This window comes from Wasmannia auropunctata, unplaced genomic scaffold (genome assembly GCF_000956235.1).
Source record: "Wasmannia auropunctata unplaced genomic scaffold, wasmannia.A_1.0 LD336106.1, whole genome shotgun sequence".
In the NCBI taxonomy this organism is placed as follows: Eukaryota; Metazoa; Arthropoda; class Insecta; order Hymenoptera; family Formicidae; genus Wasmannia; species Wasmannia auropunctata.
The window spans coordinates 4032384-4059524 of record NW_012026784.1 but is presented as its reverse complement, the minus strand read 5'-3'; the positions used below and the strand labels follow the sequence as shown (position 1 = coordinate 4059524).

Sequence of the window (27141 nt, the reverse complement as noted above, 5' to 3'; positions counted from 1 at the left end):
TCTTTAGGATGAGCCCAGAAAGAAGTCTATATCTTTATTTTTCTGGTAGATATGAATTTTTAAACATTGGGGAAAAGAGGCTTCAATCGGCGGTAACACGCCAATTTTAAGATAGGAATATTGTACTAGAGATATATGTGTAATGTTTCATCAACCTTGTTCGAAGGTTTATACTCTTTAAAGTTACATTAGTTACAGCAACTACCTTTTTGTCAAAAATGGACACAGGTATGTTATCACTAATACAACTTAATTTGCTAATAACTATAAAAGAAAGTAATAAAAGAACGAATAAAGAATGAAACTGGAAATTTTATTCGTTGAAAGGTAGAACATAAGACTAGAAACTTTTGCCAATAATGAAAAATCGATTGTCACGATCAACATAAACATGATATTGTAATCAATGTAATACCAGAAACAGATGCTTGTTATATATGATGGTTTTGTTACAATACAATTAAAAAGATATGAATCATGCCCCAGTTATAAACTCTCTTATAACAATTTATCGCTCGTGAAATTTACGTTATATCTAATGTAGCTTTTAGCGTAAACGAGGTAGAGAATTAAATGTATCGAGAAGATAGATTAGATTATTGCTATATCACATTTTTTATACAAAAAAAGAAACTTTAAACAACTTAAAGATAATAATAAACATCAGTAGAAGATTGTTAAACTATTGCTTTCTTGATAAAATTTGTAGTTATATTTATTATTTGAAATAAATGATGATCGCAACAAATTCTCCAGTATTCTCATTTATATTTTTAGACACGCACATATGCTGTATTAAACACATAATTGATAAAGATGATCTGACATAATTTTATTTTACTGAATCTCTGGCTGTGCTTATTGCAATGCGACGAATGGCAAAAATATCACTTTATTAAGATATGATTCCGCGTGTTATTGTATGCAAGTTGAACTTCGAGGAAATTTTTATGGACTCATATATCACGTACGTATAGGTATTTTTAGAATATTATCGGTTTTTTTACGAAATTCATTTGAAAACGTAAATATTGCATTTTCGTCAATTGATGAATATGAATTAAGTAACATCAATTGAAATAAATGCGATATTTTTTTAGCTATTTGACCAATAATTAATTAATAAGGAGTAATTACATTGCTCGTTTTAAATCAAGTTTTAGATTAGAAAAATTAAAATCGATTTTATATTTTTTAAAATATATGTGTTCTGTTACATGCTATTGTACATGCATGCGTGCAAGCGTGCATGCATACAGTCAACCAAATGTCTATCGAATGGTTATTTATATATAATATATATAATATGTATATACATATTAAATATATTGTATAAATGTTTTTATTGTATATTGTATATATTTTATTCAGCATTAAGATGATATCATTATTGCATCATTATATGTATAATATTATAATATTTGAATAATTTACTTAGTAATAAAAAATTTATTTAGTTCTCATGACAATGTTTAAATGTGAAGTCTTTCTAATTGCAATGTCTTTTTTTTTAATTCAAAAATATGGAAATGCATTCCTTGGCAATCCTCGCGATATCTTTGCTCCTTTTCATAAAATCGCATAAAACTGCGTAGAAGGCAACTTGAACGGGCGCCAAATAAGATGGTGCGTAGCTTCCTCTAATCGCTCGAAAATCGCTCATAATTAGTTTTAAGCAAAAAGAAAAAGAGAAGAAATATTATTCTTTAGTCCAATTGGAGAGTTATATCGCAATCGAACCATATTCGCGATGACACACTTCTTTGCGATAACGAAGAAATACTCGGTTGTTTTTCCATCTTTAATCTAATTAGGAGAAAACAATTAGCCTTTGCTGTGCTTTTATTTCAAACTATACGCATTGTATAAAACTTCTCACTATATTAACACAAACTGCTCTGTTTTGACATCGTCAAAACAAAATAAAACGCTATTATTTTTCTATGATACATTCCTATTATTGTATATTTTAACAATTGTATGTATCGAGGAGTTAATAATGTAAACAATAAAAACCTAACAAGATTCCCCAAATTAAAAATATGTAAGTAAGGCAGATGGGAATCAGCGTGGTTATTGGTATGCAATATTTAATTTATATGAAATTTGCGTTATTCTAAGACGTTTCAACTATCTTTCTTAGCCATCTTCAATAACGAATTACAAAATTACATTAAACTCTCGCTCTTAGTTTCTTAACGCGTGTGTTCTTCCACGTCTAGTGAGTGAGGAAGCAGTTATAGGTACCTCCAATAGCTGTCCGTGCAGTTGAAGGGCTGCATGGTCTAGCTGTATGTCCTCGAACGTAATAAAACACACACTTTGCATCTTGGCAACGATACAATTAATAAATAACGGCAATAAATAAATAATTAAAGTTAACAATGCATAAAACTTGATCAAAATAAATAGTTAAAATTAACGATGTAAAACTTGGTCACAATTTAAAATAAGAGAAAAGATAAAACTATCATAGCGACTGTACTCGTCAAAGTCCGAGCGAATAATTACTAATTATAATAAAATTACTTATATAGTTTTATCTTTTATCTTATTTTAAATTGTGACCAAGTTTTACATCGTTAATTTTAACTATTTATTTTGACCAAATTTTATATATTGTTAATTTTAATTATTTATTTATTGCCGTTATTTATTAATATTATATTATTATTTATTCATTATATATATATTATATATATATTGTATATATATTATTTATTCATATATTTATATATATATATATATATATATATTATTTGCATATGTAAAATATGTGCTTTTAAAATTTTTAATAATTTGTTGTGGCTATTTTTTATCAATGTAAATTGGAATAATGGTTTTATTATGAAGTTCTAAAACATGACAAATCTTTTATATTAAACAATTTGTGTCCAGTTTGTGAAAAAATCATATCACAATGCATGTAATAACTATATATCTATATAAAGATATATTTTGTTCTTTGTCAAAATTTAAATATAAATATAAAAAAAATGTATTTCTATAAGCATGACTACTTCAAAATGCAATAAAACTTTGATAAACTAAAATAATCGCACATTTATGTAAACTAATTTATCTTATCATTGACTTAATTGCTGACTTTAATACAAATAAACGAAAACTGATCTTGTTGGGTTAAAGTAAATTTCGGTGCCTAAATAATATTTTCGTGTAAATTTTACAATTTTCAATTCATGCAAACTGCGCGTTCCCTGTTGGTCTTGAAATACAATTCTAAACTAAAGCTGAAGAAATATCACAAATTAAATTATAATTAAATCATAATTCTAAATTTAAAATACCAAATGCGTAAAATATTGTACGTTATCAAAAGAGACTTTTTTTTTATCGAATCTGTCTGTTTCTTTTTGATATGAACCATTCTTTCTAAAAAATATCTCTCTAATTATTAAATAATAAATTAATTGATAAAATTTCCTGGTTATATTCTCTTAATTACTGTTAATATTAATATATTATTTTATATAAATTTTAAATTACTTTTAATATTTTTATTATACGAGGATGATTGGCCGGAATAAAATATTTGGATAAACTCGTCATTTAGTCTTTATATATCAAATTAAACTATAACACAAATTCTTTTTATTGTTGTCATATTCAAACTTTCCAAATCAGTTTAAAAATATTTTTTTAAAGCTGTCTTATATCTTGAGGAAGATATAAAATAATGATATGGTACATACATGTACATACATGATATGTACATATACACGAATATGTACATATATTACTCGTTTATTAAAACACATATATGTATAAAGGAAAATTTGATTTTCTCTTTTCTATTGATTGAAAAAATGTGAAGAAAAAATTTCGCTTAAGATTTTAAATCCAAAAGAATTTTTATGAATTATAAAAGCATTTTATGAGAAATAAATAAAAAATAAATTATAGAAAGAAGTCGAAGAGAACGAAATAATTTTTTTCAGTTTATTTATGAGATAACTCCTTGTCGTAATCGCTTGATTATTTGAATTAATGGGGACAGTAGATATATATTCAATTGAAACTGTATTCGTAGCTTATATGTTAGTGAACCATAAGTTGCTAGCTAACAGTAAGACGTAGTGCGCATAACACATTTGCATGCAAAACTCTTATTTTATCAACACGTACCACGTCATGACGATTCTCCAATTACCACTGTTCGCGCGAGTGTCCCATATTCTAAATCAGTGCATCAAAGAATGTACTGTCAATGTACTGCCAAAAGATCATTTGAGAAAATTTATTAAACATCGATATTACACGACCGCGGTTAATTTAAAAGTAGATACACAGAATGTAGTGAGTAGCAGATTTCCTGACGTAAGTGGTTTCGAGAATATTTACTTACACAATTTTATCTGGGAAAAAGTCGGAAGATGGTCAAATCATACTGCTCTGGTATGTAATATAAATGGAATAATAGATATAAAATTACAAAGAATATATGTAGGACGTTATTTGCATTTTTCGCAATATTATGAATGTGTGTAATCACATAAATTATTTCTTTCTATAAATATTGGCGAATGAAAAAAGAAGAATGATAATTATTTCAATATTATTGCAATAATATTTGTTTTAATATCATACATATAAAATTAAAAGGAAAACTTAACAAGCTTGAGAACCCATTGGATTTTATTTGTTAATTTCTGTCAAATAAATATCCGATGTTAAAAATTAAAGAGATCTGAAAAACAATCTAAGAATCGCCAATATTAATATAAAAAACTCGGGAATTCGTTGCTTCTAGGACAACCGTTAATAGTCTCTTTATGATTACAATTGCTGTAGGTTACATTTTTGAAAATTACTTGCTGTTCGATTCGCTCGAATCTACATAAGATTAATAACCAAATAACAAATTTAATAACACAGAATTGTTTCTTCGATATGGGATAATTTCTTGATTAATGATTATAATCTTTTTTTGTTCAAAGCACAGATAACATTGTGTCTATTTAGTGATTTAATTATACTTTATTACACTTAAGATTCAATTCCGTTGGCTCTTACAAGATTCACCGCGTTCATGAACATCAAATAAATATAAATAATTAAGTAAAACTTTTTAAATCAATTAATTTTTTAATTTTAGGTATGCGCAAATACTGGTAGATCATATACATACAGTCAATTGAGAAAAGCATGCAGCAAACTAGCAATGAGTTTAAGGAAAAATAAGCTTCTACCGGGAGACACTATCGCTATTATTTTACCAAATATCCCAGAATTTGCCATCATCGCATTAGCAGCAAATGAAGCTGGTTTACGCGTAAGATCAAAATTACATGCGTACTATGGATGTTTAAATTGTAAATTGTAAAGTGCCATCTCTAAACAATCTCTATCAATTAAATGAATCCAAAAGATGATGGTTTCACAAAAATGCATCTTAAATTTGTATTTGCAGAAAAAAAACTGCAGTAATATAATTGATAGATGATAGCGTATTTAAATAATGTTACTTAATTACAATAGTTTTGTAAAAAATTTTAATAAACACAATAAAATTAAGATTAATAAAAAAACGTAATAAGATATTCGTTTTTTTTTTAAGTATTAAAATATCTATCGTTTTATAAGCTTGTTATAATAATCATAATATTATTATATTGTTATAATAATTGTTTTCTTTTTAAGACAACTTTGATTAACCCTGTATACACAGTATATGAGATAAAGAGGCAATTGGATAACGCGGATGCTCAAGCTATCTTCACATTTTCGGCTAAATATGCTGATGTCAGAGCAAGTATTGAAAAAAATTCAACGATAAAATTACCAATCGTCATCGTAAACGATGGAACTGGCGCTGGTTCAATTTCAGGAACAATCCAATTAAATGACCTTATACGCGATAACATCGAAGATTTTTCAAATAGTCAAAAAACCGGAATAAGTTGCGAAGATGCGGTATTCTTGCCTTATTCCAGTGGCACAACTGGTTTGCCTAAAGGCGTTGAGATGACCCACAGGTATAGTACGGAAACTGATTGCGTATTAAACATTTGTGAAGCAATTGAAAATGCAATTCTTATAAATGAGTCTCTACACGAGAACAGTGCAGCGGAAATTCAATATACTATTATTACAATATTATAGTAAATAATTAGAATATTTCACAGGAATATTGTTGCAAATATTCTTCAAAGCGAGAATCCGATATTCTTTCCTGGAATAGAAGCGAGTAAACATTATCAGGATATTGTTCCACTAATATTACCAGTATATCACATGTACGGGTTAATACTTTCCATGTATTGTTACTTACGGTATGTTAACATATATTTATTAATTAGATGACTCGTTTGTGTAATAACTATGACAAGTGAATGCCTGAATATGGCCCGCATTTATGTAACGTTAAGTTAAGGATTGATTAATGTTAATCGTTTGACTTTTGACTTCTTGTTTTTTAATTATTTAAAAAAGAACATATTTTTACATATTATACTTGAAACATTGAGATTCGTTATAATTTCATCATATGTATATACGTATCCCACAATTATATATATAGAATAGGTGCTAAACTAGTGTGTCTGCCGCAATTCTCCGTGGAAGGTTTTACAAAACTGCTTGAAAATCATCGGTGCACAATAATGCATGCTGTACCACCGATCGTACAAATGATGGCATACAACGAGCGAATAACGTCTCGTCACGTTGAATCTCTAAGATTTATAATGTCAGCAGCTGCACCGCTCGGGGAAAAATCCATCGAGAAATTTCAAAGTCGTTTCAATAATGTCGCGACCTTTATCCAAGCGTAAGAGACCACAATTACGTATAACATACGTTAAATACGTCTATACAACAATAAGAACATTTACAATTCATTTACAGATACGGTGCGTCGGAGCTGTCCCCGCTTGCTACAGTCGGTACTGCAAATATATCGCCGGCATCATGCGGCTATTTGATTCCAAATACACAGATGAGGATTGTAAGCACGCGAGATGATACTCTCGGCAGAAATTTAGGTCTGCGCGAAGTAGGAGAAATATATATACGAGGCCCGCAAGTAATGAAAGGATATTATAAAAATCCCAAAGTCACAGCAGATTCTATAGATGGAGACTGGTACAAGACTGGTGATTTAGGGTATTACGATGAAGATGGTAAGCAAGTTGATAAGTTCATTCGAAAAATTTGAAAAAATAGAAATATGAGACAATTATGTTGAAATGACACGATTGTAAATTATATGTTGTAAAATACAGGCCTCTTATACGTGAAAGGACGATTGAAGGAAATGATAAAAGTAAAAGGATATCAAGTCGCACCTACCGAACTTGAAGAAGTAATTCGTAATTATGATAACATACAAGACGTCGCCGTCGTTGGTGTGGCACACGATAATTATGGAGAAATTCCAAAAGCTTTTATAGTTCCTAAGTCGGGAGTAAAAATTAACGAGAACGAACTAAAAAAATTTGTCGCTGAACGCGTAGCCAAGTACAAACAATTGGGATATATACAAGTTATAGGAAGTATTCCGAAAAATATATCTGGAAAAATTCTTCGAAGAGAACTTCAAAATCTCTAACATTATTCTTTAAGTATTGAGTTTTGCATTCGAATTGACGTCAAGGACTTTACGAGTAAATATACTGGATAAACATTCATATATTTGCATTACATTTTGTAGTTAAAATTATACTTAACGAAAATATTACGAAAAAAGGATTATAAGGAGTCGACACTGTAAACAGCAAATTTTAGAAAGTTTCAAGTAATATAAATAACTTTACAAATGTTTTGAGCCATCCTCTCAGTATAGCGAAACAGACGGAGTTGAAACATTTGTAAAGTTATTATGTGTTGTTATTCACATTTATATTACTACAAGTTTGAAATCTTATGCACACTGTTTACCATGCCAACTCCTTACAGCTCCTTTTCTGTACTATTATTTTAAATTTCAGGTTATTTGCTCAAACATATATTTAATTAACAAAAATGTTTAGAACAAAACACGACTATCTTACTATCCATACAAAACATAGTTGTTTATTTACAGAATTAAAACAAAATTTATTCTTTAGACTTGTTGACATCACTTTGAGAAGATTCTCCTTTTTCCAAAAGAGCACTAGTAATTCCAGCTTTTTTCAATTCCTCGATAAGCTCACCATTCTTATGCATTTCTAAGAGTATGTCACAGCCGCCCATGAAATCACCGTTTATAAATACTTGGGGTATTGTAGGCCAATTAGAAAAGTCTTTTATGCCTAAGTAATTAATATTAGTATTTAAACATTATGACAGCAGCAATAAATTAATAAATAGAAAATTTATAGAAATATATAAAAGTTCCATACATTTTTTATACAAATCATTTTAAAATGTACATCTCTTTTAAAAATGTGAATAAAAATGAACATTCTCTTTTCGAAAAATGATTGTTCAATAAACATGAAAGCTTGTAACAAATACTTGTAATCATTTACCTTGTCTAAGTTTCTCATCTTTAAGAACATCGTGAGCATCATAAGTAACGCCGTGTACACGTAATATCTGAACTACTGCATTGCTGAACCCACATCTTGGCTCTTCTGGAACGCCTTTCATAAAGACGACTATCTTATTTTTCTACAAGAAACCATGTAATAGTAAGAGATATTGCACATAACGTTACATTGAGTGACAAAAAAGGATTACTGACAATTTTTGAGTGCTTATCTCTACTATATAAACTGTAAAGATTTTATACAGAATTACACACCTTAACCTCTATTATTTTAAGACAAAAATCATGTGTCTCAAGTCAGAAAGTACTCAGATAAGAAAAAAATAGGCACAAACATTTTATCATATATTCACTTACCTTAACAAGATTGCTGATATCATTAAATTTCGCACTAAAATTTCTACTAATAAACAAACGTTTGGCTCCAAAACGAAACATGTCTTGATCTATTATATAGTTACAGAACACTTTCGCAATTAACTTAGATCTTTTAAGACCTCTAACTTAGACGGCTTAGACCTTATTTAAAGGTGAAATGCGACATGCAACGCAAAAAGGTTATATCGGAGAGCAGGTTATGTACACACTGCCCGTCTGCGGTCTGCCCCACGCTATCAGCTGTTTTATATTTTTGTTCAAGTGTAAGAGAATGAGTGGCCCCCCTGTGGCGCCATCATGCGATATGACGGCAAGGTTCGTTGACATATTTCTTTACATTTATTCAAATAAAACATTTTTATAAAAAAGATAATACATATTTGATATAAGCAATATTACATCGGAAAAATTAATCTTCGATTTTTCCATCCAAAGAGCGAGATAGTAATTTAATTACTCACTCGATCATCATGTAGTCGCGATCTATTCGCCGATTACTCTGATGATCATGCACTTGCATTGCACAGTACATACATACATACAACTGTCGATAATGCAACTAATTTATCATGTGAACATGCGCGTCATTTTATTAACGCAATAAAACGATAATTTCAATTATTTCATTATTAGAATGCTGTACAGCATTCTCGAAACGCGTGCAAAACGTATGTAAATACATACGACGAATTAATGCCAGTCGCTGCCGATATTAATGAAGTTGCAATATCTGTTGATTGTACATGCCATTCCATGTTATGTGTACAAAATAAACTGTGTAATAATAATGATAAAGTTACCTTGGATATCTCGAGTAGTACGATTTACTTGCCGGAGATCGAAGCGGGAAGGTGACAATTAAATCTATCTCGTCAGCTACGCTCGGATTCGGACGTCGCTTTGCACGTCGCTCTTTCAAACCGCGATTTGAACACGACTCGTCCACGTGAATCGCCAAATCGTCGAAAATCAATTAACTCGCGTAACGAAAACCGGGAAATTGCGACGTATCAATGCCTCGGTTAATAATTCCGCACGTCACAGAATACGTCCTGCATGCTCCCGACATTGGATCTCGATCGCGTTTCCGAGCGGCCCGAATTCGTGGTCGAATTAGTCGCTAAATTGACTAGCGCGGCACGGTGGAGTGATGAGGTGGGGGCAGTGGCGTGTGGTGGCGTGGTGACGTCATTAGCAAAATGTTGCGGGCGCGGGGTGGATTGACTCTGCGTCGTACGGTGCCGCAGAGTCGCCTTCCATTCGTAAGTATCGTCGCGATCGCCTCGTCTTTCGCGTGTCCGTCAACCGCGTGACACAGATTTATAATATATCGGCGATTTCGCGAAACGTGTACATACAACGCGATCAGAGACCGAAGCTCAAATCGAATATCTCACGCGGCGACACAATGAAACGGCGCGGCACGTACCCCCGCGTCGACCTCCGTACTTCGCGAAGAAGTATTTTGGCGTATTTTAACATACGTTTCGATTTTCCCTCTTATGGTTTGAACCCGCGCGATTTGCTCATATCGCGATACGAGGCGTTAATCGTCGCCAAACGCCAATTTTTCTCGACGATCATTCGAAATTCGAGTGGACGAAAATAAAGGCGAGAGCAACAGGTACAGTGTCGCCGTGACGGTAGCCGCGCGAAGCCTAGATACCCTCAATCGCGCCGATCGCGCGTCGCCGTGAAGTTGGCCGCGCGATCTACGAATTTCCATCTCCATATTGAATTCGTGTATGTACGTTACTACTCGTCGTCATGGACGCGTCGGTCGGGCGATTCGCGCGAGCGATATTTCCTGCACGCGTTGTTCCTCCGTCCATCCCGGTTTAACGAGGCGCGATTAGCGATGTGCGTGATCAACGCGAGAGTGTCGTGAGCTAGCGGTAAGCGGTACGTGGGTGACAACACCGCGGCTAACCCTGCTCCGCGAAGCGTTGCGTGTGTGTGAGAACAGTGTGTGAGACATGTCCTGGACACTCCTGGACAATTAGTGCCAGGAATTCGGAGCAACGGCGAAGTGAGCGAGGAGGAGCAGGCACGGGGTAGCATCGCAGGCAACGGCGGGGCAACCGTGGGTGAGCATCTTGTAATTGAGGGTTAGATCCATATCGGTGTAATTGCACTGATTGTGAGCTCAGATTCGGGTACCATAGGCGTGCAATGAGTCTTATACTTTCTCCGAAAAAATGAATCGCGACGTTCGACATTAATGTCCTTTCTTGCGCACCGTATAGGCGTTGCAAATTGAGATTATACCGATATCGGATCTGCAACTTATCGTATGTATTATTATTTTTTTTTTATAGTATATCATCTGTATTATTTATACTTTTTACTTTTTCTTATTCAAGTTGATTGTTTGTTTACGTGATGCTTCAATTTTTATATCAATCTGTGTAATACAATATGTAGGAAGTATTTCAGATTTTATTTTGAGACACTCAAAAAATATATTTGATAGAATGTCAATAATATTTATTAGAAATTGAAAAAATATAATATACTTAGTATAAAATATTTAGAAAATATTACGACAGATTAAAATTATTTAGACAATATGAAAGAGAGAGAGAGAGAGAGAGAATTAGATTTATTTATCCAAATTGTAAAAATTAATATCTCAAAGAATTACCTTTAAAAATAATATAATCCTTTTTATTGTTTTATTTAAAAGAAAGCAAACAGAAAGTTTAACATGTAGCATTTATTTTTTGAAATACATTTTTTGAGACACAGCTTTTTAATATTGGATTCATTTATATTTTACAGATTAATATTACAACTCCGCTGCTGCGCCTCGAAGACTGGTGAGTCTTAAAATATTTTAATTTCAAAAGGTACTACCTTTTTGCGGCAATTAAAATACGGAATAATTCTGACAATGAGGTAACTCAAACTTTAGAATAAATTTAATTTTATCGAAAAATATATTACTAAAATATCGCACGACGATATAGTAGCGAACTGTAAAATTAATTGTTTGTATCATACATCGCATTGCGACTGTCGTATCTACAGAGATCCTCCTATCGACGCAAGATAATCGCTCGTGCGCATCCATTATGTATACTTTTTGGACAAATATTTTATTTGTAAATCCAAGATGTTTAAGCTAATTGAAAGTTAAGCGACATTGACTACGATTGATCTTTATTCAATTAATATACCTAAAAGTGCAATCGCACGTTGGAAGTGTCTTATAATTGAGGATCATATAGTAATCATAGGTGCGTTCCGTTTTATGCATGATCCACATGATGTATCGCATTTTATCTTTGTTTAACATTCAAATGAATAACAAGGATAAGATGATCATGTGCGTCATTCATGCATATATATAAAAGGGAACGCACGCCATGGCGTGGTGTTAATATAAATGTGCGGATTCGTAATTAGGAATGTTTTTTCGACTTACGATTGAAACAACTCACAAATGCCAAGAATAATGATGCAATTAGCGAGAAGAATTAAATAACTTAATTCTAAACTTTATATACGACTGAAATTATTATAGCTTTTCCTAAACATCGTTGGTCTAACAGAACATCTTCCTCGTTCTAAATGCATCGCGTGAATAAATCACGAGTGTCGCGTAAATGACGGCGGGCGTTATTCTATACTATATTCTGTTGACTGGTGCAGCATCATAATCTTTGGGAAAATTTCTTTGATCGCGTTGATAGACGTGGGATCTGAATTGAATGATGAAACAACTGAAGCGAGGATGTAATGACAATTTCGTCGACTGAGTACTTTAACTGTATATAATGCTCGTTACCAATATTGTTTGTTTCGAAGTTAACCCTTTTTTAAAAATACTTCTATATATGCTACGTTATGATAATCGGATTTTCTGTCACTCTCAAAAAAATTGCAAATAAGAATAATGATGTATGATACGAATAATTAATTTTACAGTTCGCTACTATATCGTCGCGCGATATTTCAGTAATATATTATTCGATAAAATTAAATTTATTCTAAAGTTTGAGTTATCTTGCCGCTTAGAAAATATCTTAGAAAATATTGAATTTAAACTATCAAAATCATTCTAAACTCGTGGTATACAATGTAAATTTTTTATGTTTTCTTAAATTTGTGATACTGGGCAAATTAGATGTTGTATTTAAATTCGATCATTATTTTAGATAATTTAACCTGCGTATGTAATAAAAATAAGATTAAAAAAGCGCAATCGATGATCAGTTATCATCGTATTGTCTCTCAGTATTATATCGTTCGAGTATTTAAACTACTTGTCAGATGTCGTCGATATGCAGTCTTATTTCTCGGTGTAATTTCTGATTTCTGTCACGTTGTCAATGTTGTCATGCGAATGCGACTATTCGCTATATTTGCGGATACACAATCGCGCTTTCGAGAACTCGCTCGCGATATATCGCAGCGATACATACATTCATCGCAAAATCGGAAGATTAGGCAGACGGTATTCCTCGTATACAGAGAAATCGTTCTCTTGGACAAGATAGCGTGCGTATGTACGTAAAGCTAAGCTCTGTCGCGCTCATCCCGATATCGAATTTGACCTCCATCACAATGACCTAGCTATGTTCACGAAACGCAATGCTGCGTCGCGTTGTTACAAACATATCGCGTATGAAGCGAATTTCGTATGAATCAAACAATACGAAACACAGTTTTTCAAACGTTAAATTATCAGTAGAGCATTTGGAAATAATTTTACTTAAAAATAAAAATTCCAAAAGTGGCTAAATAGATATTGAGAAATTGTTTCTGGTTCATACCATATTTTCTCTAGTTTGTGCCGCCGAGATCTCAAATATAATTCAATATTGGATCAATGTTAGTTTCACGATTCACAGTCCATGTTAGAAACTAGTTACATGTTAATTCCATCAAACTAATGAAGAATATTTCCTTCTCTCGTCTTTCCTACAATCTCTCGATCGTGACGACACGTGAATACCCTCGAATACGAATCCGAAATAATTTTATCTTATTTATATCTTTATATACAAATAAACACAGACATTGGCTATTGGTTAGTCATTAAATATACGTTGAATATCAGAAACCTTGCTCAAAAATTATTCCAAAAATATTTTTTTAGTCTTTCTAATAAGCAGATAGAAATACCTGCTTGTTAGAAAATGATGGTTTACTGTGTGAATGTTTATCCACTTTTATCGATGAGATTTCATCTTTTATTTATATTAAATATTTCGTTTTTCGAATGTGTGTGAGACAGTTACTAAAATATTTAATACAGAAAGTTAAAAAAATTATTGAAAAGAAAGCGTTCAAACTTTTTCAATAGATTTTTCTTAAGCACACTGGATATCGAATTAATTAACAAAATTCATAAATAAAATTTGTAGAAGCGGTTCTCTCTGTCTGTTAGCATGTACATACATACAATATATATGCACACATGTATTTAATAGAAAGATAGCGCCGGATCGATTCGGCGCCGGTAGCGTCCACGCTATACTAACTTACGTTTTCCGGAATACATTCCGACTCGTAAAATTTCGGTCGGCGACTGATTTTGGAGGCAGACGGCTTGCGCAGGCTGTTTAGCATCATAAAAATGCCGTGATACATCGTAAAACGCTTCGCGCTGCCAGACTGTTGCCGCGTGGCACGTGCTGCCATTCGTTTGCTCATGATGATGTCAGTCGAAAAATCCTCCAAGAATTTGATAGTTAGTCCGTTTTACGTACATTCGTTATCACAAAACGAAGAGAATTTTTTTTTTAATTTACCCTGCAAATTATTTTAATTGTGGAACAATATAGTATTTAGGCAAAGTTTACTGTGCACTACAATAAATTCTACAGTAGTAAAATACAGTAAAAGAGTAAAAAAAAATCCTCTCCGTGTAGTAGGTAATAGAATACCCGAATACCGACATCGTAGCAAATACCATAAATCATGATAGACTTCAAACTTATACATAATATTAATAGCGTCGATTATTGGTGGTAGTGTTAGAAATTCTCTTTTAATAATTGATAATTATTAAAGATAATTATTAGAGAATAATTGATATAATATACCGATAAAAGAATTTGTCAATCAGAAAGAGAGAGAGAGAGAGAGAGAGAGAGAGAGAGAGAGAGAGAGAAAGACAGATTTAAAATAACATGAGAAATCACAAATAATAAGAGTACTTAAAACATATAATACATAGATTAATAACTTTTTTAAATACCTATACAATCACACAAATATTAAATTTCTTCTAACTTTATCATTACATCTTATGAAATATACTCTTATTTATATGACATTAATAAATATCAAGATCTAATTCAATTTTTCATTTTTATGAAATTTTTATGTAAAAAGATTTATACATATATATATATATATATATATATGAATATTTTGCTGGAAAATACATGATTTGTTAACAATCTCTCTCTCTCTCTCTCTCTCTCAACCCTCAAATGTAAACCTAGACAGAATTTACGCAGCGTCTATTATAGTCTACATTGTAGTGTTGATATAAAGCACTTAAGAAATCGATGTATTATGTGTGAAGTGCGCGTGACGAGTGACGTCATGTTGGAAATATCAAAGCGTCTTAATGACGTTAGTGAGATGCATGCGCTAACACTGTGTGCGGTGATGACGCAATACTGAAAAATCGTTAACTCGGAAAAACTCGCGTGGGTGTTGCTGCGCCACGTGCTCTTCGTGACTTGTGACGTCACAGGATAAAATCATGGTCACTATGGAGACTCGAGCGGTCTCTTCTCATTCCCTCGGACGCCCACGAGATTTAAACTTCCGCTGCCGGTGCGAACGTCACGCCCTGTTTGACGGGTAAAGGTGGGTGTTGCGGTAGGTTCGGAATAAAAGTCCGAAAATAGCAACAGGTACACGTTACAAAGCGAAAAACTTCGCAGATACACTAGGCTCTTTTTTTTATACAACGGCGATATTGCGTCGTAATAGATAATTGGCATGTAATATCGGAAGGGTTCCGAAGATGCTTGTAATATTTATTTCATGCAACGTACGCACCATATTAATGTTTTCTATATTTTCCATAACATTCTCCTCGAATGTTATTTTCCTACACTTCTATCAATTATATTAATATTAAATTGTTTATATTTTCCAAGAAAAATATCATTTTGACCAAATGATTTAATAATCATTTGATTATTAAATCATTTGATTTGGGTGATTTGTATGAATAATTTATATTAAATTGCTCTATACATAGCTTTGATGTGTAAAAATTGGAGACATGATTCAGTGGAATCAAGCAGTTTAAAAGAAATTTTACCCTTTGTTTATTTGCATAATACATGACGCGAGATTATTTCGATAGATACATTCTAGTTTGCTTTAGTTTGTACCATAGTCGTTTATTGTAGCTTGTTTGGTCTTGGTTACTTTTCTATTTTAAACTGGGATGCTAAAAAAAAGCTAATACAATTTTAATACAAAGATAGTGACATGAGTATTACAATGTTGTGTGGCTCTGCATTTCTACAGTAACGTTTTTACATACGTTTTTATGTCAAGATATTAAGAGAAACAATATTTTTTTTATTTTGCTTAAATCTGAAATCCATACAACTAACAACAAGAAAGAGAATAATCATTACGATATTAAAAAAATAATTAAAAGAATGACGTGTAAAGTAAGTTAACTAAAATTAACATAAAGAAAACTTATCTGTTATATATCATTTCTATATTATTATTTATTTCGAATTTATAATCATCGCTTGTTACGCCGATGCTTTATAATGTAAAATTTAGTTAAAAAAGTAAAACAGGTGCACAATATTATGTAATAAACAGCACTTTCTCTTATTATCAGTTCACTTCTTTTTCTTGATTATCTCTTTATTTTATATAATCCTTTAATATGATTTTTTTATGTTAAAAATACAAAATTACATACAAACTTTATACAAATTTAGAACGATTCCCTATGAGCAACGCAGATTTGTTAGTACATCGAAATGGAGCTATATCTAACAAGTATAAAACACTGATCTAAATCAATATTCGATTTCAGAGCATAAGTGAGACAAAATATATTTAATTCATGAAAAGATAATATATTAATAGCAGTTACATTAAAGCGGTTACCTTTTAGTATTATGAACTATTATATAACATTCTAAAGTATTATTAACAAATAAATTAATATCAAATAATGTTATTGATATATATCGAGTTTTAATAATACTAAAAAATAAACGCCTAAAATTTATCTTTCTAATACATATATATATCTTACGAGAAAGAAATATTCTTTCTAAATTATACTAATGATATAATTAATTTAAATCGACTAAATTAATTCTCAGGATAGAATAGAAGACTAAGAAACATTTCCGAGAGTAACAATTCATTGCGATGTAACGAGCGAATTTACCGTTACACAACATACGCGCGGGCAGCCTTTGTGTTATCGATCGCGCTAAAATACGCTCGAGATAATCAAGTTTGCGTAACATTTGTTGCTTCTCTTCTGTGTAAGAAGTGCCACCCAAACGCAGTGCTGCAAATAACAAGTCGAACTGCAAAAAATAATCCAGAAAGATACAATGCGAGAGAAGCTTATGCAAGATGCTGGTATATGTATTACTTCAAAATGATGTCAAGGTGCTTTCCTATATTCTATATATTCAAAGATATAATTCTACGAAGAACTTAATGCTTAAAAACTCTTAATTAGTTGTATGAAGATGTATAATGATATACATATATCGGCGATGTATAATGATATACACAAGTATATAATATTGCAGCATCTGTTTTTGTACGTACTATTTAAAAAAAAATGAGATATCAGACTTTTCCAAATTCTTTAAAAAAAATTTGTGATCTTAAATGTCGTGATACTTGAATAATAAAGCGGACATCTAGGAAAGAATGTACGATCACACTTGGACTACATATCTTCCTTCTTTTTATTTATTATTGGCTCCTGCCTTCCTGGAGGGACACTTCACATGCTTGAACGTTGCACATGCTATCGGATGACACTGTTGTGTCGTGTGCGACACATTACAAATACGTATGTACAATACATACGTAGTACGTACGTACGTACGTACATACGGTGACGTCACGCGTGCCGATAAATGAAAGGAGAAGCGTGCACGCCGCACGCTCGTGCAACAGCGGCGTCACGGTCGTCCCCCTCCTCATCACGGTACTTTGTTCCCCTCCGCCGTCGACACCGAACAACTCTACCCCACATTTACGAGCGGGGCTAGTGATTTTACACGACATAGCCGATGCTCGAGTAACCGTGTAGTAAATACAGTAACATTTACCTCAATCGATACTACCCGATACCACCTTCTGTCATTGCATCTTGCGGCTAATCGAACGATATCGACGTGATGATATTGATATTTCGACGTAATTTGAATGCAGTTAATCGTTAATCAATTAATGAGTCGTATGCTAAGATTTTACTGACCTCAAAGGTCTCTAGTATATACTATAATTCTAAGCCTGTTGTTTATAAACAAGTAAACTCTTATTTCTCCGCGCATCTAAGTGATGGATATTCACGAGTTAAATATTGAGAAGTTATATTTATTTCTGAAATTCTCTTAATACTTTACAGTTTAGATTTATGAATAATAATGATGTAGACACACTCAATCACAACAATCAATAGTAACGACGTTACAGGATTTATAATATACACATGTGATCATTATTCTGACAATTTACTTCTAAAATATTCGTCTCGGATATACAATATTCGAAGAAAAATGACCATTTAATTTTGAGGTATCTGTAAATCGCAAAGAATAATGAGCTATAATCTCGTTAAATATTTTCAGCGCCACAATCATATAGACGTCTGTGACCATCATCGTTGCCGTAATCTCTTACTTTATGTCAAATGTGTATATATATATATATATATATATATATATATATATATATAAGCTCTCAAAAATATGAATAAGCTGAAATTTAGAAATAAACAAACATTAAGTAAACATACGAATTTATATGTATAGATAGATCGATTTATTACACAAAATGATTGTGCAATAATTCTATCAATTCGAATGTTAAGATAACGCATCGGAGTAACCCTTATTTACGAAGAATAATAAAATGATTTTGGCGGTTATGGGCTGGATGAAGAGTGCGGTGTTTAGTCGACCTGTCTCGATTATGTATGCGAGACGTCGTGAGTGGGGAAGATTGTCGCCACTGCTGAGCATCTGGAATGGAGTGCGCGCGCTCCGTGCAAGTGTAAGGTGGGATGGGAAAGAGTTTGCGCATACAGAAAGACGAAGAGAGGAGAGGGAGAAAGAGAGAGAGAATATATGGAGCAAGAGACAGATCGACGGAGATAAACATAGAAGGAAGCCTTGCCACTGGTCCTCGAAGCTAACCGAAGTAGAATCAACGAAGTGGGGAAAACAGACTTACCACTGTTATGGATACTGACAAAGCGATGGAATGCATGAGAATACAAATAAAACCATATCGTATCGACCAAGGATCATTTCTGTATCTACCGATGAGACAGAGAGAGAGAGAGAGAGAGAGAGAGAGAGAGAGAGAGAGAGAGAGAGAGAGTCTATCTATTAAATCGGAGCTATTATCAACGCTGCTGTTATTGGTTCACTTTATTTCATTTAGTATCATACCTCGTCAGTTCAAAAATCTAATCATTATTGTCGTGCGGCAATAGTATCAGAAGACGCGGTAGCGGTTCCCGCAAAGTATATTTTTTTGTTTCATTACAATTTATGATGAAGGATATTCATGGTATGATGATATCGTACATACAAGGTTACATACAAGGTTATTTACCTCATAAGTCGAATTGATCGTGAATAAATCCATCAATCATGCATTCTCTTTGCATTCGATCGTTGTCTAGATATATACGAATTCCATTTGATATCTATCTAGCGATTGTGATCGCGTGAGTCTGGCGACGCGTGCCCATGCATCAGTCAAAAGTTTGTGTGATCAACACATGCGCGAAAGAAATGTGTACATATGCAGAACTGGAGTTTCGGAGGTGAAAGAGGGAGAGAGATGTGTGTGAGGGGCGGGGGGTGGAGGAGGAAGGAGGAAAAGAGAATGAGAGAGACTTCTCAAGTCTCATGTGACAGCGAATCAAGGAGGAAGGAAGAGAGTGCCACGCGACGATGAAACGGACGAACAAAGACGGAAGCGACTGACTGAGTGAGCTTGGGGCGAGACGGCAGCGGCGGGGAATCGTTCGCGGGGCGTAGAACGGCGATATGAGGATAGTGTGCTCGGTAAAAGGTGAGTGGGGGGCGAGAGCATGAGGCCAAATGACGACACGCGCGAGCCGACAGGGCCGTATTCGAGAGCACGCGACATGCGTTTCGGAAGTCGTCGCGCGAGCGCTTTAGGCTTCGCGCGATCTCAAGACAGCTGCGGACTTGCAGAATGCATCTTTTTTCTTTTTTTTTTTCTTCAGAAACGCGATTCGCGCATTGTTCAACGATGCGTATACATAGATTAAACATACTTGCTATATCACTCTATGACAATATAAGATAATTTGAAAAAGACATAGCGACCGATTGTGAAACTTGCGAATGCGTATGTTTATATACGCATGTTATCTCTCTCTCTCTCTCTCTCTCTCTCTGCGCTTGAGAGGAATCTTTCCTAGAGCGCAAAATAAATAACGATATCAATCAATCAATCAATCTCTCTCTCTCTCATTCTCTCTTTCTGATTAGCATTATTTTATTTACGTTTTAAATTACGATTTTATATGTGACGACTTCATCTCCCTGCGAAGACGCGCTAATTATCAATATTCACAAAGAAAAACGTTCAATAACAATTTGTGATTTGACCTTGCATATACATATATGCGTATAACGTTTCTTCTGTTTCCAAGTTACGGGATGACGCATATTTTAAGATACTGATCACACAAGAGAAAGGACAACTCGTGCCGTGAAAACGTTCTTGAAAATATTTTATACGAACTCTGTATCGCGAATTCTTCTCTGGTGCAAATAAATTTTAACAAATTCTAATTTAATTGAAATATATTAATTTAAACTGAATATGCCATAATGTGTTTATAGTCAGTCGTTTATGTATAGTTTATATTTTTTTATTTTTTTATATTAAGCATGATGCTTTTTAAAATGATACAATTTTTCATCATTGATCAAGTGTCATGATACTTGATAAAAAATAATTTATAAGTAAACTTTCATTTACGTTATTCTGTATTTTTTGGTTTCTCTGATATCTTAAATGCATGTTTGTTAATACCAAGAGAGAGAGAGAGAGAGAGAGAGAGAGAGAGAGAGAGAGAGAGAGGAGAGAGAGAGAGAGGAGCGTATGGAAGCAGCTGTACAGGAGATCCTCTCGCATCTGTAGTTTGTCTACTACCTTTCCCGTTCTATGGCCAATCTCTTACTCGCTTAGCTCCCTTTGCATCACCCTCGCTATCCTTGTGCGCTTTAGGAACAGCACAACTCTTGCTCACTTCGTAACCGAGGGTTACCGATAAATGGAGTTACGCGTTTTGGCCACGAGAAGTTTAAACTGCTCCACAACTTTTGAAAAAAAAACACGGATACGAGGAAAATAAACGCAATACACATCGATACTAACAAACATATGATACACATTGATATATGTAGTAAAAGAAAAATAACTTTGGTTAAAAATTTCAGATCGTGATTGTTAAATGAATATCGCGTTTATCTAAAACCCCATCTACATATAAGTCGCAAACGCAAAACGCAAACGCAAACGCGGACGTTTCTCTCTTTCTTTTCTTTTTTTTTCTCCGCGTTTGCGTTTGTGTTGTGCGTTTGCGACTTATGGGGCTTAAATAGCAATATTTAATAACTTGGAAAGATTTTTTACTTGTTTTATATTTTTGTGTATATGTAGATACGTATTATGTAAATGCGTCAAAAACATGAAATTTTAGTAATAGATTTTTTAGTATCATTGAAAATTATAATCTTACTGGATTTAATGTATACGCCAATGCACTAGTATGTATAGGTATGTACCATCATTTCGCACGAAAATGATGAAGGATAAAGTCTAAATGTTGATAAACAGATGTCCGCGTCCATCATCCAATTGTTCGTATGCAGAAATGTATATAACCTTTTATACTTTTAACTGTTATAGCTTTTTTTAGTAATATAATAAAGTAATATAGTAAAGATCAAAATTTCACCAAAATTACAATAATAATTTTATAATCTTATAATAGTTTTCTTATTAAAAGGTATATATATATATATATATATATATATATGTATATGCATAATATACACCTTAATATACTATATATAATACCACATATTTGCAAAGTGATAAATATCATAACATATTCAATTGCATTAATTCTTCAATAGCAAATTTTTATTTATAGAAAATATATAATTATAAATACAAACACTTCATGAATTTTTAAAAGAGCTCCTTTAGGCTTTAACCGTTCATTTATAAGATTCAATTTGGATCACTGATCGTTTACCATCCAACTCATTCATATTCGTAAAAAGAAACGTTTTCCCATGTAACACTGTAGTAGATTTGACAAACGCTGATTTTCAGTGTAAGGTGACCGTGTAATAAGCTCTCGCGTTTACTCCTTGTCGCTTTTACGTTCAAGCCAGGAGAAGAGAATCGAATGCAGAAAAAAATCGAAAAAGGCGCAAAGGAGCGAGGAGAAGCAAAACGAAGAAGGTTGAGGCGCGAGAGCAAGTTCTCTCTCTCTCTCTCTCTCTCTCTCTCATGCCTGAGGAAGAAAGGTAGCATGAAATACAGTGGAAGAGAGGATTCACGAGTGCTCCGCGGAGTTCTCTCTACATTAACGGCTGTGGACCATGCTCGAGGTTCGAGGAACTAGTAGAACGAGGAGACGACCGGGACCGTTGAGGGGATGTACGGAGGATGGTGAGATGGGAGCAGGAGGAAACGGTAGTAGATGTGGTATACACTGCCACGGGTGAGACACACTTCGTCCACTGAAGTGGTATATGTATAGGCAATGGAGAGAGGCGAGAGGCGAAAGCGCGTCGAGAAAGGGTAGAAGCGCGCGCGCAGAAGAGGAGAAGGGTGGGAATGACGAGGGTTAGAACGGGTCAGACGTTCCATCGTTGCTCCGAGCAAGATGGGTGGCGGGTGGGTGGGTGGCAGCAGCGCGAGCACGAGCGGGAAGCGGAAAGTAGGACCGTTGGCGAGGGGAGGTCGGCACGGCTCGGCACTCGGCGCTCGGCATCGGTGGAGCAGGTGGCGTGAGGTGGGAGGATCGTGGGTGCCGTGCCGTGGGCCGTGGGTGGCAGCTGAGTACAGAGTGATAGGGGAAATCAGTCGCGGTTCGAGTACCGCCGCGAATGCACGTAAGCGACGTTTGTCGTCGCGCTGTCCGCCCCTTTCTCTATCTCTATTTCTTTCTCTTTCTCTTTTTCTCCCTCTCTGTTTCTCTCTCGACTTATTCGTTGCCATTCAACTTTCCTGTCCCTCTTTCTTACCAACTTTTATTCTCTATTTCTCTCTTTTTCTTTGCTTTTCTCTATTCTTTGGATATATGTAAACGTAATCGCGTCTTTCATGTGCTGTCTCGGATAGCACTGACAACCGAATGCACTATAAACGCATATAAACGGAAGCGGTCCTCGAACGAGTCCTCGAAGGACCTCGACGTGAGTTGACCTTTCGAGTATGCGAGTCGATTTGAGAGAAAAAAATCCAGCGTATATCGATATATAGCGCAGGGTGGGGAAGCAACTGAGAACCGATAAGAAAACCCGGTGTAAACAAAGGAGAGTGAGGCCATATTCGAGAGAAAGGGAGACAGAAAGAGTGGGAGGTGAGAAGGGGAAACACGCGATCGGAGTAGTAGCTCGACTCCCTCGCGCCAAAAGAGATTCACTCGTGCGGTATTAGCCTCTCTTGTTAGGGAAAGTCGTTGCGAATAACCGAGTAGCGACATATTCCTGATCCCTGGACCGTTGAGATTTTCCTTCCGCTGATCTTAAGCACTTTCGGCCGATCGATGTCTTGCGCGATTCGCGACGATCGAAGAGTTTGAACTTGATACTATTGGATAAGTATCGAATCAAAGTGAGCAAAAAGTGAAAAAGACAGTGGCCAGGGGGCGCCGTGGAGTTCCAACTCAACGGGGCGCAATATCGGTGTGGGACGGTGAGAAGAGGAGAGCGAAGGACGCCAACGGAATGCTCGACTTCGAACAACAGGCCAATCAGGCACAGGCAGAGGCACTGGCCTCGCTGGATGACGACTGGCACCTGCTCGAGGGTGAGCGCACGACCTTCGCAATTTTCTTTCTCTCTTTTCTATGCCTTCTTCAGAAGGTGCCCAGAGGTCGGTAAGACGATGTCACGTCGCTCCAAATTTAAACCTGACAGCGACGAAGTAGGTGGTAGCTCTTGAGAACATTATACAGGATTCTCTATCTTCGACGGACAAATTCGAAGAAATTACGTCGCGTTACACCTGCTCTAATTCACCGAAAATTAAACATATCGTGATGAAATTTTTAAATATATCATTAATAATATTACACACACACACACATCTTAGGATATAAATAGGAGTCAAAATACGCGAGTAACGTTAACATCATTAATTATATGATGAGACGATGAGTTAAAGAGAATATTATTATGTGTCGCTGTTATTATATTTTATCTTTCCGGTAGATATTATCAATATATTGATACATAACGTAACGCCACTCACGAACTTATGTTTTTTAAATAGGATGCGTATCTATTGTTTTTCGAAATTGTTGCTAATTTCAACTAAAGTTGTTGTATTTAAAAGGAAAGAAGTGTTGATTAAAACTCGATATTAATTAACAGACGCATGCAAGCAGGTGCGATCAATGACTCAGGAGAGTAAATCGAAATTTACATTCGCGAGAATTGCACGTTATTCGCAGGCGATGTCATCGATGTGCGACGAAAAACTGATTTATTGCGGTCGAGATAGTTGCGCATTAATAATGTCAAAAACAAGATGTATGACGCGGGTAAATAGACTCGCTCGCTCTACGAAACGATTCAAGTGACGTAGCATGACAAAATCATTTCTAATGCGATGTCGTCGATTAATTTCATATTTTATGCATTAGCCTTGTATCGTGCTAGAATTATTATAGAATAACCTTGCGATTTACGTTATATGTATATACGCAATACATATATTTTTTTTTTCTTAAAAAAGAATTTACTCATATTGTATTATATATATCATATATATATATATGTGTGTGTATATGTGTGTGTGTGTGTGTGTGTGTGTGTGTGTGTGTGTGTGTGTGTGTGTGTGTGTTGTAATTTTTTACAAATTTTATTTCCAAAATTGATTCTGCTATTAAAATATTTTAGCCAGCAATAATAAGTTTTTCTGCATGTCAACATTTTAAAATAGAAATACTCAATATTATATCATAGCTCATTCGCCAGAAATTTCTTTATCTTTACCTACATGTGTGTGTATTTCTTGTTTGCATTTAATTTCAAAACGATATACTAGGCATTTTCCGTGTTATCGATGTGACTTGTTAGTCAAACCAAGAGAGATACCTAGCTATTAGGGGAAGAGCGGACCCTTCGTTGAGCTAGATTTAAACCCATTCTCGACCGAGTTACACATGACGGTGGTGGCGCACGCTTGCAACTATGAGATTGCCTCGTGCTCACACTCTGGAGTTCGTCTTTTCTTTTCGGAGCATTTCCATCACTCACATCTGGATTGTACGTTTACAGCCACGTTATCATGATTCCTTCTTCTTTTTTTACTTCATAGTAGTTAAACGAACACTATTTAGACCATAATCAGCGTGACGTTTATTCTCCTGCATTACGACGTTTGCTGTTCGTGTTGTAAGACATCGCATCTCAGATAGATTAGGACTATAAAGTTTTACGAAGTATGTAACGCTTAATAAAACAATGGCATCATGAATTCGTTAGCTGTATAATCTGCCATGCTTTTAACTCTCTGCGGCAAGTACTCGCCCAACATACCAACTTTTAATCTCCTTCGGTTCACGCACGTACGTATTGTAATTAAAATTTTCTGAAAATAAAATGAGATGAGTGTTTCGAATATTTTGGGATATAATCTTTCTATTTTCTTTCGTTTCTTTAAACACAGGTTAGGTATTATTACCATCATCATTATTATTATTATGTCTATCATAATATATATAGATGAATTTGAAACTTGTTTTGTTTTTATTTTTCTCGTTTAAATCGTTCTTAGACATATTATTTATCTTATCAGATTGAGAAAAGAACAGAAAGTTAACCGTTTGCGCTACTTTATGTAACTACAAACGTCATCAATTTACATGTCCGTAAACGCTAGTAAATACTTATTGGTAATATTCCTTGATTCTATGTATGTATTTTCGATTTAGTGGCGATCAAAATGGGTCATTTTACCCCAACCGAAGCACATTGTGGCATGCGATCAATATAGCACTTTTATCAGTATTTTCATCTTTATTCCGCCAAATTTGAACGGCAATATTAGCTCACTTTTCATTCTGTCCCATTGTTATGTATTCACTTAAAACTCGACATTACAAAGAAAAATTTTTATAAGGCATTATAGTAATTAAATTTTTTCCTTATCTGATTATATATTTACAAACTTCATTAATTATATCGCTGAATAGTTTTGTAAATAGTACATAGCCGCGAAAATAGTGAGACAAAATCTGCGTTTGAGCATTGAACCGAAATTGTACTTCAGTAACCATGAACACACTGCCTGGAGATCTAAAAATAAATACCTGAGCTTAGCGAACCCATTATTTATTTTTAGCATGTTGAATGGAGATACCGTAGAGAACTAGTATTGATACTAACATAAGACGTTAGTTTTACATACTCGACTATTACCGATAATTATTTAATTTGATTAAAACATAAATTATATAGTTATAAAAAAATTTTCAAAAAATTATCTAAAAAGTGGTTTATTTTTTTTAAAACATGATCTACATTATAAGATTAAAAAAAAGTTCTGATAGATATTTACTGCACTTACTGCACCATTATACACGAACGCAAAGCATACAATTGTATTAAAAAGAAAGAAGGACTATGCACTTTCGAAATTGCAACGATCGCCCACCCCAAGAAATCAACAGAGTATAATAATAATCGTCGAGAAAGTATTGCGCGCATGAATATACGATTCTTTTGTTTTAACAGCGCTGTATGCGAATCTCTCTCTCTCTCTCTCTCTCT

General features: G+C 34.0%; 3 protein-coding genes across 5 annotated transcripts in view; 2 read left to right on the top strand and 1 right to left on the bottom strand.

Moving 5' to 3' along the window:
* The first annotated feature begins 4113 nt into the window (after window positions 1-4113).
* LOC105452823 (4-coumarate--CoA ligase 2-like) lies at window positions 4114-7592 on the top strand. Of its 2 annotated transcripts, none has more exons than XM_011694293.1 (7): window positions 4114-4338; window positions 5117-5293; window positions 5662-5996; window positions 6147-6293; window positions 6542-6790; window positions 6868-7142; window positions 7245-7592. In XM_011694293.1, the coding sequence occupies exons 1-7, from the start codon at window positions 4117-4119 to the stop codon at window positions 7568-7570; spliced, it is 1731 nt and encodes a 576-aa protein (XP_011692595.1). In that variant the 5' UTR covers window positions 4114-4116; the 3' UTR covers window positions 7571-7592. The 2 variants fall into 2 exon arrangements, with proteins under 2 accessions (XP_011692595.1, XP_011692585.1); XM_011694283.1 differs by having other exon boundaries at window positions 4114-4416.
* A 40-nt stretch (window positions 7593-7632) lies between these two features.
* LOC105452833 (glutaredoxin-related protein 5, mitochondrial) lies at window positions 7633-9124 on the bottom strand. The gene is made up of 3 exons (XM_011694306.1): window positions 8852-9124; window positions 8475-8616; window positions 7633-8255 (listed from the first exon to the last, which is right to left on the bottom strand). Exons 1-3 carry the CDS (start codon window positions 8930-8932, stop codon window positions 8059-8061), a joined length of 420 nt encoding a protein of 139 aa, XP_011692608.1. The 5' UTR covers window positions 8933-9124; the 3' UTR covers window positions 7633-8058.
* A 1460-nt stretch (window positions 9125-10584) lies between these two features.
* LOC105452799 overlaps window positions 10585-27141 on the top strand; it is a 119140-nt gene continuing 102583 nt past the window's right edge. The window contains exons 1-2 of one of the 2 annotated variants that reach the window (XM_011694248.1): window positions 10585-10959; window positions 11654-11691. Coding sequence is in view for 1 of the 2 variants with exons in the window: in XM_011694229.1 (XP_011692531.1) it covers window positions 24091-24172 (82 nt within the window). In the remaining variant the exon portion in view is untranslated. Of the gene's footprint in view, window positions 10960-11653; window positions 11692-23228; window positions 24173-27141 lie in introns of those variants that run through there. The other variant, XM_011694229.1, reaches the window with a different exon arrangement.